Raw genomic sequence first — 11,832 nt, 5'->3', positions numbered from 1 at the left:
AGTTGCGTGTGCGCAAAGCACGGCGCACCGTCCAAAAGCGCAAGGCGCACCATCTCCTTCCACTGCCACAGAGAGGGGAGGGGAAGGGGGGGGGGACTGCCAAAATGCCTGATGACTCCACGGAGAACCGGAGCTCTCCCCCGGCCAGGGTGTCGTCCTTCTACATCGAGAATTTACTGGGGACCGAGACTAAAGAGAAGAAGAGAGCTGGCCCGGAGGATGGGGCCACCGTGCAGGAAAGTGGGCTAGCCGGCGGCCATTACCACTCGGTGTGCTGTCAGGTCTCCCCCTATAACTACAGCTCCCACGGAAGCTACCCACTCAGAGAGAACACCATGGAGTGGTACAAGAGAGCGCAGGCCACTTACATAGGATGCACAAGCCCTGAAAGTGAGTGTACTTGTAATTATCATGTATTATGGCACATCGACCACTTCCTACGACTAATGAATCTTTCATGGCTTTCTGTTAGGTGCAATACACTATGCTGAGTGCATCCTATGGTGATGGAAGCGATGGACTTGTAACAATTATCGTAATATTTACAAATGCAACTGTTGCAGCTTCAGGCGGTAGTTACAATGTATTTTGAATAGCAGTCAATTAATAATCGATTACTCTTATCAGGGATACACTTGCAGGTCATTTTTGACACTAAGGAAAAATATATGATCCCCTGTTATATTTAGGACTATCCCTGTATTGCTGATTTAACCCTACCGGCGCTGGCCTGGAAGCCATATTGTAAAGCTCTGTGATGTGGGCCCAGTCCAGAGCTTTTTTTTTATTTTTATTTTTACATTAAGGATACCTAGTTCTCAGTACACATAAGTACATGTTCTGGTACATGAGATGGTAGATCTGTCACCGATGTTATTTGTATTGGGTATAGATCTTTGGAAAGCAAGGACAATCTTTAAATAGCTTTTTTTCAGATCTATCTAATTAAGCGACACAGATTGTTTGACAGATAAAGAATAAGTAGTCTTAATCGGAATGACCTGTGATTCCAAAGTCGGTATTTTATTTATATTAACTACATATTTGTCGTTGTATACAACCAGTACACATCTTGCTGCAGATTGTATTGTCTTATTAGTATGCTGGGTATTTGTAGGAAATGTGAGGCCAATTCTGGTTTAAATACACTACAGCATGCATCATATGTAATACAATAGTGATCTATCTATCTATCTATCTATCTATCTATCTATCTATCTATCTATCTATCTATCTATCTATCTATCTATCTATACACACACACACACACACACACACACACACACACACACACACACACACACACACACACACACACACACACGAGAAAGAAAGAGGAATAATGTATTCAAATGGCCGAAATCGGTCTAATTAATAGATCTATAAAAGCCAGACTGAGCACGACAAGCGCAATGTATACAAACGATATTATCATACAGTATATCATACATACTGTAGCGCTTGTTTTTTTTTTTGTTGTTTATTAAAATGATTGAAATTTACTTTGAGTTGTTTTATGTGTGTGTGTGTGTGTGTGTGTGTGTGTGTGTGTGTGTGTGTGTGTGTGTGTGTGTGTGTGTGTTGTACATCATTTTAAAAAGAAAGGGACATGGTTTAAAACTATATACGACACAACTTAGGCGACAGTGATAATTTAAGTGCAGTGTTCACATATAATAAGTCTAATATGTTGAAGTCAATTTTTAATAACTGATTGTCATTCGTAGCGAATCTCTTAGAGAAAAAATATCAGAAAAAAGTAATTATTGCACGATATTTTAGATTGCATATTCATTTTACAATAACTTGGAAATTAAACCGTTATGTAATGAATTTCGGTTTTATTAAAATAGCTTTGTCTTATGACCCCTGTCCCTACAAAACACAGGGACACAGTACACAGTAGCTCCACCTTCCTTTCTACCTGTCACAACCTAACTGTGTAAAATCGGCAGCCACAGCAGGTGAGACAACTGGAGAACTTTTAAAGATCCATGTTCCTTATTTCCTTTAAATAATAATAATAATAATAATAATAATAATAATAATAATAATAATAATAATAATCAAGTAAATAAATTTAAACACAAGTAAACAGGACTCAAACATGTTTAATTCACTTCTAGGCACACTACATTATATGTCTTATTTTCATGGATAGTTACAATAAATAAGCAGAGGTTTGTGAGCCTTTATCATGCCACTTAATGTGTCCCAAAAATACGAATTTATTCGTCTTCTGAATTATGCTGCATTGTATAATATTAACTTGGCTGTAGACCACCTCTTGTGGAGCCATAAGCCCCAGTGTGCTCTGCCTGTCACAGACTGCTGTGACTTATAGTTCCTCCACAGCCGCATAGCACCTGTGCCTGAATCTTCTTTAACCCCTTCCCTCCTTGTCTGCAATGCAGCCCCTGCTAATGGAGTATGCCCATGTTACACAGTAATGATACCCGTGTTGCACAATAATGATGGGGGGATATTGATCCATTGATCCCTAGTGAGATGAAGTATTGCTATTGCTGGAGCAAAAATAAATAAATAAATAAATAAAGCTTGTGATAAATGTGCAATTAATGCTGCTGTGAAGTGTTGGCTAATGTCTCCTTCTCCCCCATCTAGCCAGTGACAGAGACTCTCCTGAGATCCTGGAGAGCGCAGGGAGTCAGTGCAGAGCGCACAGGAAACTCAGTGGAGGCTCAGAGGACAGAGAAGACTTCACATGCCAGGAGGACCAGAAGGCTGAGCAGGACTCAGAGCAGAAGTCCTCCCGCAAGAAGAAGACCCGCACTGTGTTCAGCAGGAGCCAGGTCTTCCAGCTGGAGTCCACCTTTGACATGAAGAGGTACCTCAGCAGCTCTGAGAGAGCTGGGCTGGCGGCCTCCCTCCACCTCACAGAGACACAAGTCAAAATCTGGTTTCAGAACAGGAGGAACAAATGGAAGAGGCAACTGGCTGCCGACCTGGAGGCTGCCAACATCTCCCACACCACCCAAAGGATAGTAAGGGTCCCTATTCTGTACCATGAGAACTCTCCCACCAGTGCCCTGGGCTTCAGCCTACCACACCTCTCCCCTCCACTGGTGGGCTTCTCCAGTGCTGTCAGCTACCCCCTAGCCACCTTCCCAAACTCAGTGCCCTTTATAAGATCGCAGATGACCGGGCTGGTCTGAGAACTACAAAGCAAACGGGACTTTTTAATCCAAATATTTTCTATTTACAACATATCGCTACTTACTTACATCGTTACTTGATTTTATGCATTAACATTTGAAACGTGCAATAACGCTGACTTGGGGCTGACTGCAGACAAACAAACAAAAAAGAGGTTGCAATTAAACTTTTCTCTTTTGTACTTCCAAAGACATGCTTGTAGTTTTTACTTTCCTTTTCTTTTGTTTCATTATTATATATCGTCAATTCATTATTTCCACTTAGTTTGAGGAATAAACGATAAATCAGCTTTTGTACAATGGCATTTACCTGGCGCTGGAAATAAAGAACTTCCCTTATAGAAAATAAACAAACAGCTTTATACTATTAAATTAAATTTTAACTCACCAAATATTTTTAAAACATATTTTTTTTATTTACCGTCAAACCAGACAATATTAATAAATCTATCTATCTATCTATCTATCTATCTATCTATCTATCTATCTATCTATCTATCTATCTATCTATCTACATTTATTCTTCCCCCTTTCAAATTGAATGCAGCTGTATGTGTGCTTTGTGCAGGTACACCCACATTAGACAGATTATTCTCTAATCACAGCTAATTTTCAGATTTATGAAAATATAGCCCTATTAACAGCTGGTTAAAAAAATGGTAATACCTATTTCTATCCTGAGAGACTTTGGGCAAACCTTGGAGAAGTCGCATTGCGTCCTGTAGTGCTGCAAAGTAAAAGACCAATGTACAGAAGCAATGCAGTTTACCAACAGCAAACATACAGTTTAAAGGGAATGCCTTTTGCAAGTTAATTAGAAGTAGATTTAAAAAAAAAAAAAAATTTCACTGTGCTAAATTGCGGGCATAATTGTATTAGGTGGGTGTGCATTTTTTTTCCTTTTTACGATGATGAGGATGATGATTATCATTATTACTATGTATAATAAAAATAATGATATTATTATTATTATTATTATTATTATTATTATTATATTTAATGTGCATTGAAACAAACATGCGTTTAGTGAGCGACTCGGAGCTGTCCAACGCTGCCAAAGTCATTTATACTCCCTCTGACCTGATGGGAATCAGAGGTTAATGAGGGCTAATATAATTCAGCATCACACCGAGGGGGCGGAAACAGGTTCATCACCTTCCTGGAGACTTCTTTGTGCCATATACAGTGTATATAGTGGCGGGTCCTTTTTTTATAATGCTGTCACTGTTCGTGTGTACTGAATAAATATGTGTGTGTGTGTGTGTGTGTGTGTGTGTGTGTGTGTGTGTGTGTGTGTATATATCATTTTTATTTTTTTCAGTGTACTAAAATGTATGTATTTATATATATATATATATATATAGATAGATCGATATATATATATATATATATATATATATTTATATATATGTATATATCTATATATATATAGAGAGAGAGCGATATATATTTACATATCTATATCTATATATCTATATCTATATATATCTATATCTATATATATATATATTACACACACACACATACAGTATATACACATATTTATACACACACATATATAGACTAATATGATAATGATGCAGCTGGTATCGTAAAAGGCGAGTTTCGCAGGGTGGTACTGTGATAGGGCAGTGGTAGTGTATGTGACAGGGCAGGCCAGTGGGGTGGCACTGGCAGTGGTACAGTGATAGGGCAGGTCGGCGGGTTGGCACTGGCACTGTAACAGGGCAGGTCAGCGGGGTGGCAGTGGTACTATGGGCAGTTCGGCGGGGTGGCACTGGTACTGTGATAGGGCAGTTTGGCAGGGTGGTACTGTGATAGGGCAGTGGTAGTGTCTGTGACAGGGCAGGTCGGTGGGGTGGCAGTGGTACTATGGGCAGTTCGGCGGGGTGGCACTGGTACTGTGATAGGGCAGTTTGGCAGGGTGGTACTGTGATAGGGCAGTGGTAGTGTCTGTGACAGGGCAGGTCGGTGGGGTGGCACTGGCAGTGGTGCAGTGATAGGGCAGGTCGGCGGGGTGGCACTGGTACAGTGACAGGGCAGGTCGGCTGGGAGGCACTTGCACTGTGAAAGGGCAGGTCGGTGGGGTGGTACTGGTAGTGGTACAGTGATAGGGCAGGTCGGTGGGGTGGCACTGGCACTGGTACTGTAACAGGGCAGGTCGTCGGGCTGGCACTAGTACTGTGACTGGGCAGGTCGGCGGGGTGGCACTGATAGTGGTACTGTGACAGGGCAGGTCGGCGGGGTGGCAGTGGTACTGTGACAGGGCAGGTCGGCGGGGTGGCACTGGTAGTGGTACTGTGACAGGGCAGGTCGGCGGGGTGGCACTGGTAGTGGTACTGTGACAGGGCAGGTCGGCGGGGTGGCAGTGGTACTGTGACATGACAGGTCGGCGGGGTGGCAGTGGTACAGTGACAGGGCAGGTTGGAGGGGGCTATCAGCTGTTCCTCAGCTTGGACACAGCACCACGATGTAGTTAAGGGTTTTTCACGGGGTTGTTGCATGTCACTTGGATTTCCTGAGCTCTTTTGGGTTGTGTAAGGTCACAAAACTCAGCAGCATGTTCTGTGCCGGAGGGGTTTAGCGGGGATTATATGACCCGCAGACTGTAATTTCTCACAGCCACGTTCTCTGCCTCAGCGGCAGATCCTGCATGGGAAGTGGGGGGGGGGGGGGGGGGGCTGCCAGGGTTCCCTTCTGCTCATTATTCTACATCACATGTTTCATCGCTTGCAGTGGGCTCTGGACGCAGGCCCTGCTTCCATGTAATTGGGTTTCTATCCTGGGTACCCCAGTTCTCCAGCAAGGGTGGGAAGGAATTCTTGTCTATATAGGAGACATGTCTCTCTGTAGGCTTGGTTCTCAAGAAGAGGGACTGAAGTTCCAGCATACCCTGTTGGTCGAGCATGGCATGCTGGTACTTGTAGTGTTCCACAACAATTGGTGTGCTGCAGATTGCCTGCCTGTGTCTTAATGATTGGAGAAGAACTTGACCTTTACATTTCCTAAAATTATTTTTTGCCATTTATTCTGTTATTGCAGAGGCTGTAGGTACATTTAGAATAAAATAGATGTACTACTACTACTACTACTACTACTACTACTACTACTACTACTACTACTACTACTACTACTACTAATAATAATAATAATAATAGTAGTATTATTATTATTATTATTATTATTATTATTAGGATTATCAATAAATATAACCCATAACGACAAATATAGAGCGATTCTATTTTCAGCATACCTATTCCATTACATACATCCTTTAAATGTTCTTGTATTGTCCTACAACACTACAAAGTAAAAGAACTCTCACCACATAAAATGTACAGCAGCAATTTGCAGGTTCTGCTACTTCTTCAGGTCTTACAGGTTTATTATTTGTAAATAAATATAAAGAACCAGCCAACCAGCTCGTTATTTTTCAAACCCAGCCTGTAACATGGCAGTTAGGAGCTGATTGGCTGGTATTTTATATCTGGGCCACTTTATCTCTCTCCATGGCTTCGTACATAGGCCCCATAATTCTTCATTGACCATCAATGTTGTAACTACAGTAACCAAGACAGAGGGTCAATAATAAATAAGGTGACTAGCTGATGTGATGTGTATCCTGTGTAGTGGAATTATTGAGAATATAAACCAATTTACCAAAAACAAGCAATTGCTGTGTGACATGCTTTTCTGATTGTGTGACCATAGATATATAATGTACCCCTACCATATTTATCAGTAGATTAGACTATTAGGTTTAAATGAGAACTTATTCAGCCATAGAGACGATTCCTACCTTGATGGTCTGTTCAGCATATGTGTACCCAATACCATAGTGCATATTACTGTTTGTATTATGGAGGCTGATGCACAGTACAAATTAGGCCGCCTCATTTCTCAGCCTGGATATGCTTTTGATCTCGCCACAAAATTTGAACTATGCCCCACTGTGTAATAACATTGCCCATTTGCTCAGATGGGTTGGCGCGTCCATTGATGCTGTGGCACTGCCAGAACCCTAGGAAATGTACAACCCTAAAACCCTAGTACAATCAGGCCCACCATTTGAACAAGCCCAACATGAAATGTAATCTTTCCTACTCTCTTCCAAATGACTTTCTCATAAAGATATTATTTTACTTAGCACATGGACAATGAGGCTGTCTTGCTATGTGTGGAGTTTATGCTGGTGTGTTTCCTTAAACCTTGTATCCAGTTTATGTGGTGCACCTAGATAGAACAATACCCAATATGAATGTAGTCATTGATATCTAGAAACCAACTGTTAAATGAAGGCTGCATTCACTGTGCAAATATACATCAATTGTAGATTCTTGTAGCTCATTTACAGCTCTAACACATACAGTACTATACAAACAAAATCATGATATTGCACCTAGACTGATATATAGTTACATCATAATGCTTGCAGGATTTTTTGCACCACCCCAATAAAAAAAACAAAAACATCTGCTCTTTCACTATAGAGGTCAGTCTCGCAGGGCAATAACGTATTCAATAGCATGAACCCTGCTTCCTTCTTCCCTAATTATTTCTCACACTCTCTCTATTCCATACACTAGAACGATAATGCCCTATTTCATCCAATTTTGGGCATTCGGGACGATATATTGGGTGAAATCAGGCATTTTGGAGGTGTATCCGATCCGATCCGCGTTCCCGTGAGGGTCGGATCGGCTCCCCTAGATCGTTAGTGCTGCACTCATGATATGTCGGTTCCAACAGGCATGGCTGGGATCGCATACGATATATCCCATGCAAAATGTACCAAATCGTATGGAACCACTCCCAGGAAGCTCCCGGGAGAGTTCAAGGGAAATCGCCTCCGACTTCAGCCTCAGACATATCGTTGTAGTATATGGTGCCCTTTACTCCATAACTCTCTCTCTCTCTATTTCTTTGTCTCTTGGGGGTCATTTAGGTGCAGTTGGATTTGCTATCACTGCTGCTTTCTTGCCTCCCAGATGGCAGCAAACTGTCAATCACTGACACTCTGCTGTCATCCTGCTTCCTATGTCACAGTACCCGTTCACGGGAGGAACGGGTCCTGTGTATGCACAACTGCACCTGAATGAGGCCCTCTATCTCTCGACATCTTGTTTTCACTTTTACTTTAATCCCTTTCTTTCTTTCTTTCTTTCTTTCTTTCTTTCTTTCTTTCTTTCTTTCTTTCTTTCTTTCTTTCTTTCTTTCTTTCTTTCTTTCTTTCTTTCTTTCTTTCTTTCTTTCTTTCTTTCTTTCTTTCTTTCTTTCTTTCTTTCTTTCTTTCTTTCTTTCTTTCTTTCTTTCTTTCTTTCTTTCTCTCTCTCTCTCTCTCCCTCTCTCTCAGGCCTATTCATTAAGTTCATTATTAGGCCATTCATGATTGCTCTTTCTTCTTTATTTCACTTCCTGCATCTACATCTCACTCTCTTACTCTCTCGTTATGGGGCCTATTTATCATTAATCACATTTGCAATGCAATCTGAGCACAATATTAACACACAGAATCACATGGCAGGATGCGGTTACATTGGCAGGATATATTATGGAGCACCCGCAGGGACAGGGGTTCCGAAAGGACCAGATCCCTGCAATGTGCTCTGAGTGGCAGCGGGATTTCTATACATGCACGGTCCCACTGACTACACATGCACAGTAGCCATTTCCGGAGAAGGTTCCTGGGGAATTCTTTGCCAGCTGAATCCACAATGTGTAGCCCATAGGCTACAATGAGCCAGCTTCAGATAATGGTAGCTACAGGGCCCAAGCTTGGGAATGTATCACATTTCAGAATTTGGTAAATCTGGCAGCATTGCATTCTCCATAGAAACCTATGGAGATGTGGCTACCGGCGGGAATGGAAGTTTTGCAGCAGGTAACAGGGATATCTGCTGCGGTCTCTCTGTGATACATTCAGGGGATGCTCATTATTCACAGTTAACCCATGAAAATGGGTGTTTTCGTGAATTAAGTCGCAAATGACCCCTATATCATTTACCCCACCCCACCTCACCTCTCTCTCTCCCCCTCTCCCTTCCTATATAATTTGTTTCTCTTGGTATATTTATTAAAGTCAGGTTTATTATAGACATGGAGATGTTGGCCATAGCAACCATTCAGATTCTACATTATCTAGCACCTCTAGGAGGTTGCCTTGGGCAACATCTCCACTTCTAACAACCTGCATTTTGGTAAATATACCCCTGTTTATCCATTTCTTCCTTCCTCTTTCTTTTGTTGTTCTCTGTTTCCCTCTTTCTGCCTCTCTTCCTTTCCCTCTCTCTCTCTCTCTCTACATCTCCAACTTTCTTCCTCCCTCCTTCTTCTCTCCTCTTTCTTGAGCTGTTAATTAGAAATTATGTGCAATACAGCTGCAAAATGAAGAACAAAAGAAAACTATATAAAAGTAATGTTTTAAGTATTCATTTATGCAATGCTAATTTGTTCCATATATACAATCCGTTGTGTCAATCCAATACGTCTTGTCAAGTACAGTCTATGATACCATGAAGGTATGAGACATATTTTCTCTTTATATAACTGGGGCATTCAGCTTGCTCCCCTTGCATAATGACCTCCCAAGGTCAGCCAGACTAAAACATTTGCTGCGGTATTAGGGCTCATACACATGATAGCTGTTGCGCTCATTTGCTGCCCATTAGTTAATCTTTGTGTTAACCATTGCTGTACTATTTTCCATCATGTAACACACAATAAACTAAGGTGGGGGATTTATCAAAGCTTAGAGAGAGAGAGATAAAGTGGAGAGAGAGAGAAAGTACCAACCAATCAGCTCCTAACTGTCATGTTACAAGCTGTGTTTGAAAAATTACAGGTGCTGATTGGTTGGTACTTTATCTCTCTCCATGCTTTGCTTAATCTCTCCCTAAGTCACTTGATAGAAAAATTGATTGCAAAAATTGGCCCAAAATTCCATGTACAGTAGGAGGTTAGTGCAGAGAATCATTCATGGATGCTTGTTTGCATAAACCCTTAGGTAATTGGTATATGTAACAGTATTATAGAGGTATACTCATTATAAAGACATTTAGGAACAGGACACAGTGAATGGCCTAGAGGAATACACATAAATCACAGGGGCATTATCTCACACATGGAACTGCCCCATCCCTAAGTCTTATATTACTTCTGTGGCTTTATATGAATGTGATGTAACACACAAGCAATTTCTCCAAATAAAACCAAAGTTTCAAAAGAAGTGTCATTTTGAATTAAAGTTAAGAAAAAAAAGTCCCTTAACATATAGCTCATGAATATTTAATTGAATGCAGGCAGATCTACCTTAAGCAGCATAAAACAGCGAGCGCAATCTGTTCTGAGTGCAGAAGGTGCTGTTACTGTGTTTAGGATTTAATTAAGCGAGCACTTTGTAAATAAATGAGTGCACAGCTGCATATGGTAACGGGGATGATGAGAGAAATGCCAGTCAGTTAGGCGGATTGTTTCTGCATTTCTCCCCCTGCGCACACTCTACAGAACCATGTGATGCAGGGGTGCAACCAAACCAAACACAATTCTGCCTGAGATTGAAAGGGCAAAGCTGGGTTGTATTGGGGTGCTCTCATGTGTGTTCACATAGGGATCTTTTGCGGGTGTGGTTCATAGGGTCGACCATACTTAGGTTGACAGTGTCTAGGTCGACTACTATTGGTCAACAGTGACTAAGTCGACACTTAAAATAGGTCAACACAAGGATTAGATCGACATGGGCAAGGTCGACATGACAAAAGGTAGACATGAGTTTAAAAAAAAAAAAGTGCCGTTTTCTTTGTAGCGTGGCCGGGAACCCCAATTAGTGCACCGCGTCCCAATGCATGGCTCTCTTTGCTTGCCATGCTTTGGGCAAGGTGCTTCGCTCTGCTACCGCTGCACTCAGCACAGGCTACCGTTCCCAGTTGTAGTCATGTTGATCTTTTGTCATGTTGCTCTTTTGTCATGTCGACCTAGTGACCATGTCGACCTAGAAACAATGTTGACCTAATGAATGTCGACCAATAGTGGTCGACCTGACTGTCGACCTACGTGTGGTCGACCTAGAGACAGGATACCATCTTTTGCACCTAATATAGGATTGGTACAAGTCTGCACTGATGATGATGAAGCCAAGCATGCGGATTTGGGGCTGTGCAGCCACATAGATGCATACAACTTGGCCAGAGATAAAAAGTGGTTAATGTGGACCAGTGAAGACTTTGCCGTAGGTTGGCATTTCCCTGACACCTATTGTGCCAACTGGGTGGCTGCTGGAAAATAATCTTCCACCAGCCGTCAAACTCAGAGGGATTTCCGGCCCCTCTGCATCCATCGGCTTTGTACCCAGTGTGTCCCAATCACTGCTGGTCACAGTGTCTAAAGATTAGCATGGAGACTGTACTGTAAAGAGAGCAAATTAAACTCACCATGGCCAAGGCTGCTCTCTCCATTGTCCTGATTACTGTGGCCAACTGTGATCCGGCAGCCCAGTGGCACCCACCACCCGGTGGCTGCTCCTTTCTGCTGGGAAGTTCCAGCGATAGTTCTCTAACAATGGTTTAAAACCATCGGCCGCCAATGGTACATGCTGTTAATGCCAGAAAAATTGCTATATTATGGTATACTGTTTTTTTTTTTTAAAACAATACATTTTTTT

The 11,832-nt window shown here is 41.9% G+C and overlaps 1 protein-coding gene across 1 annotated transcript in view; it reads left to right on the top strand.

Moving 5' to 3' along the window:
* HMX1 (H6 family homeobox 1) overlaps positions 1-3,559 on the top strand; it is a 3,917-nt gene extending 358 nt beyond the window's left edge. Inside the window, exons 1-2 of the mRNA XM_063951539.1 lie at positions 1-390; positions 2,626-3,559. The exon at positions 1-390 is cut by the window's left edge and continues 358 nt beyond it. Of these exons, the coding sequence (XP_063807609.1) occupies positions 105-390; positions 2,626-3,176 (837 nt within the window). The 5' untranslated portion in view covers positions 1-104 and the 3' untranslated portion in view covers positions 3,177-3,559. The remainder of the gene's footprint in view (positions 391-2,625) is intronic.
* Positions 3,560-11,832: the final 8,273 nt, after the last annotated feature.

Source organism: Pseudophryne corroboree, chromosome 1, assembly GCF_028390025.1.
Source record: "Pseudophryne corroboree isolate aPseCor3 chromosome 1, aPseCor3.hap2, whole genome shotgun sequence".
NCBI lineage: Eukaryota > Metazoa > Chordata > Amphibia > Anura > Myobatrachidae > Pseudophryne > Pseudophryne corroboree.
Note: the sequence above shows the minus strand (reverse complement) of the source record. Positions and strands in the feature narration are given on the sequence as shown.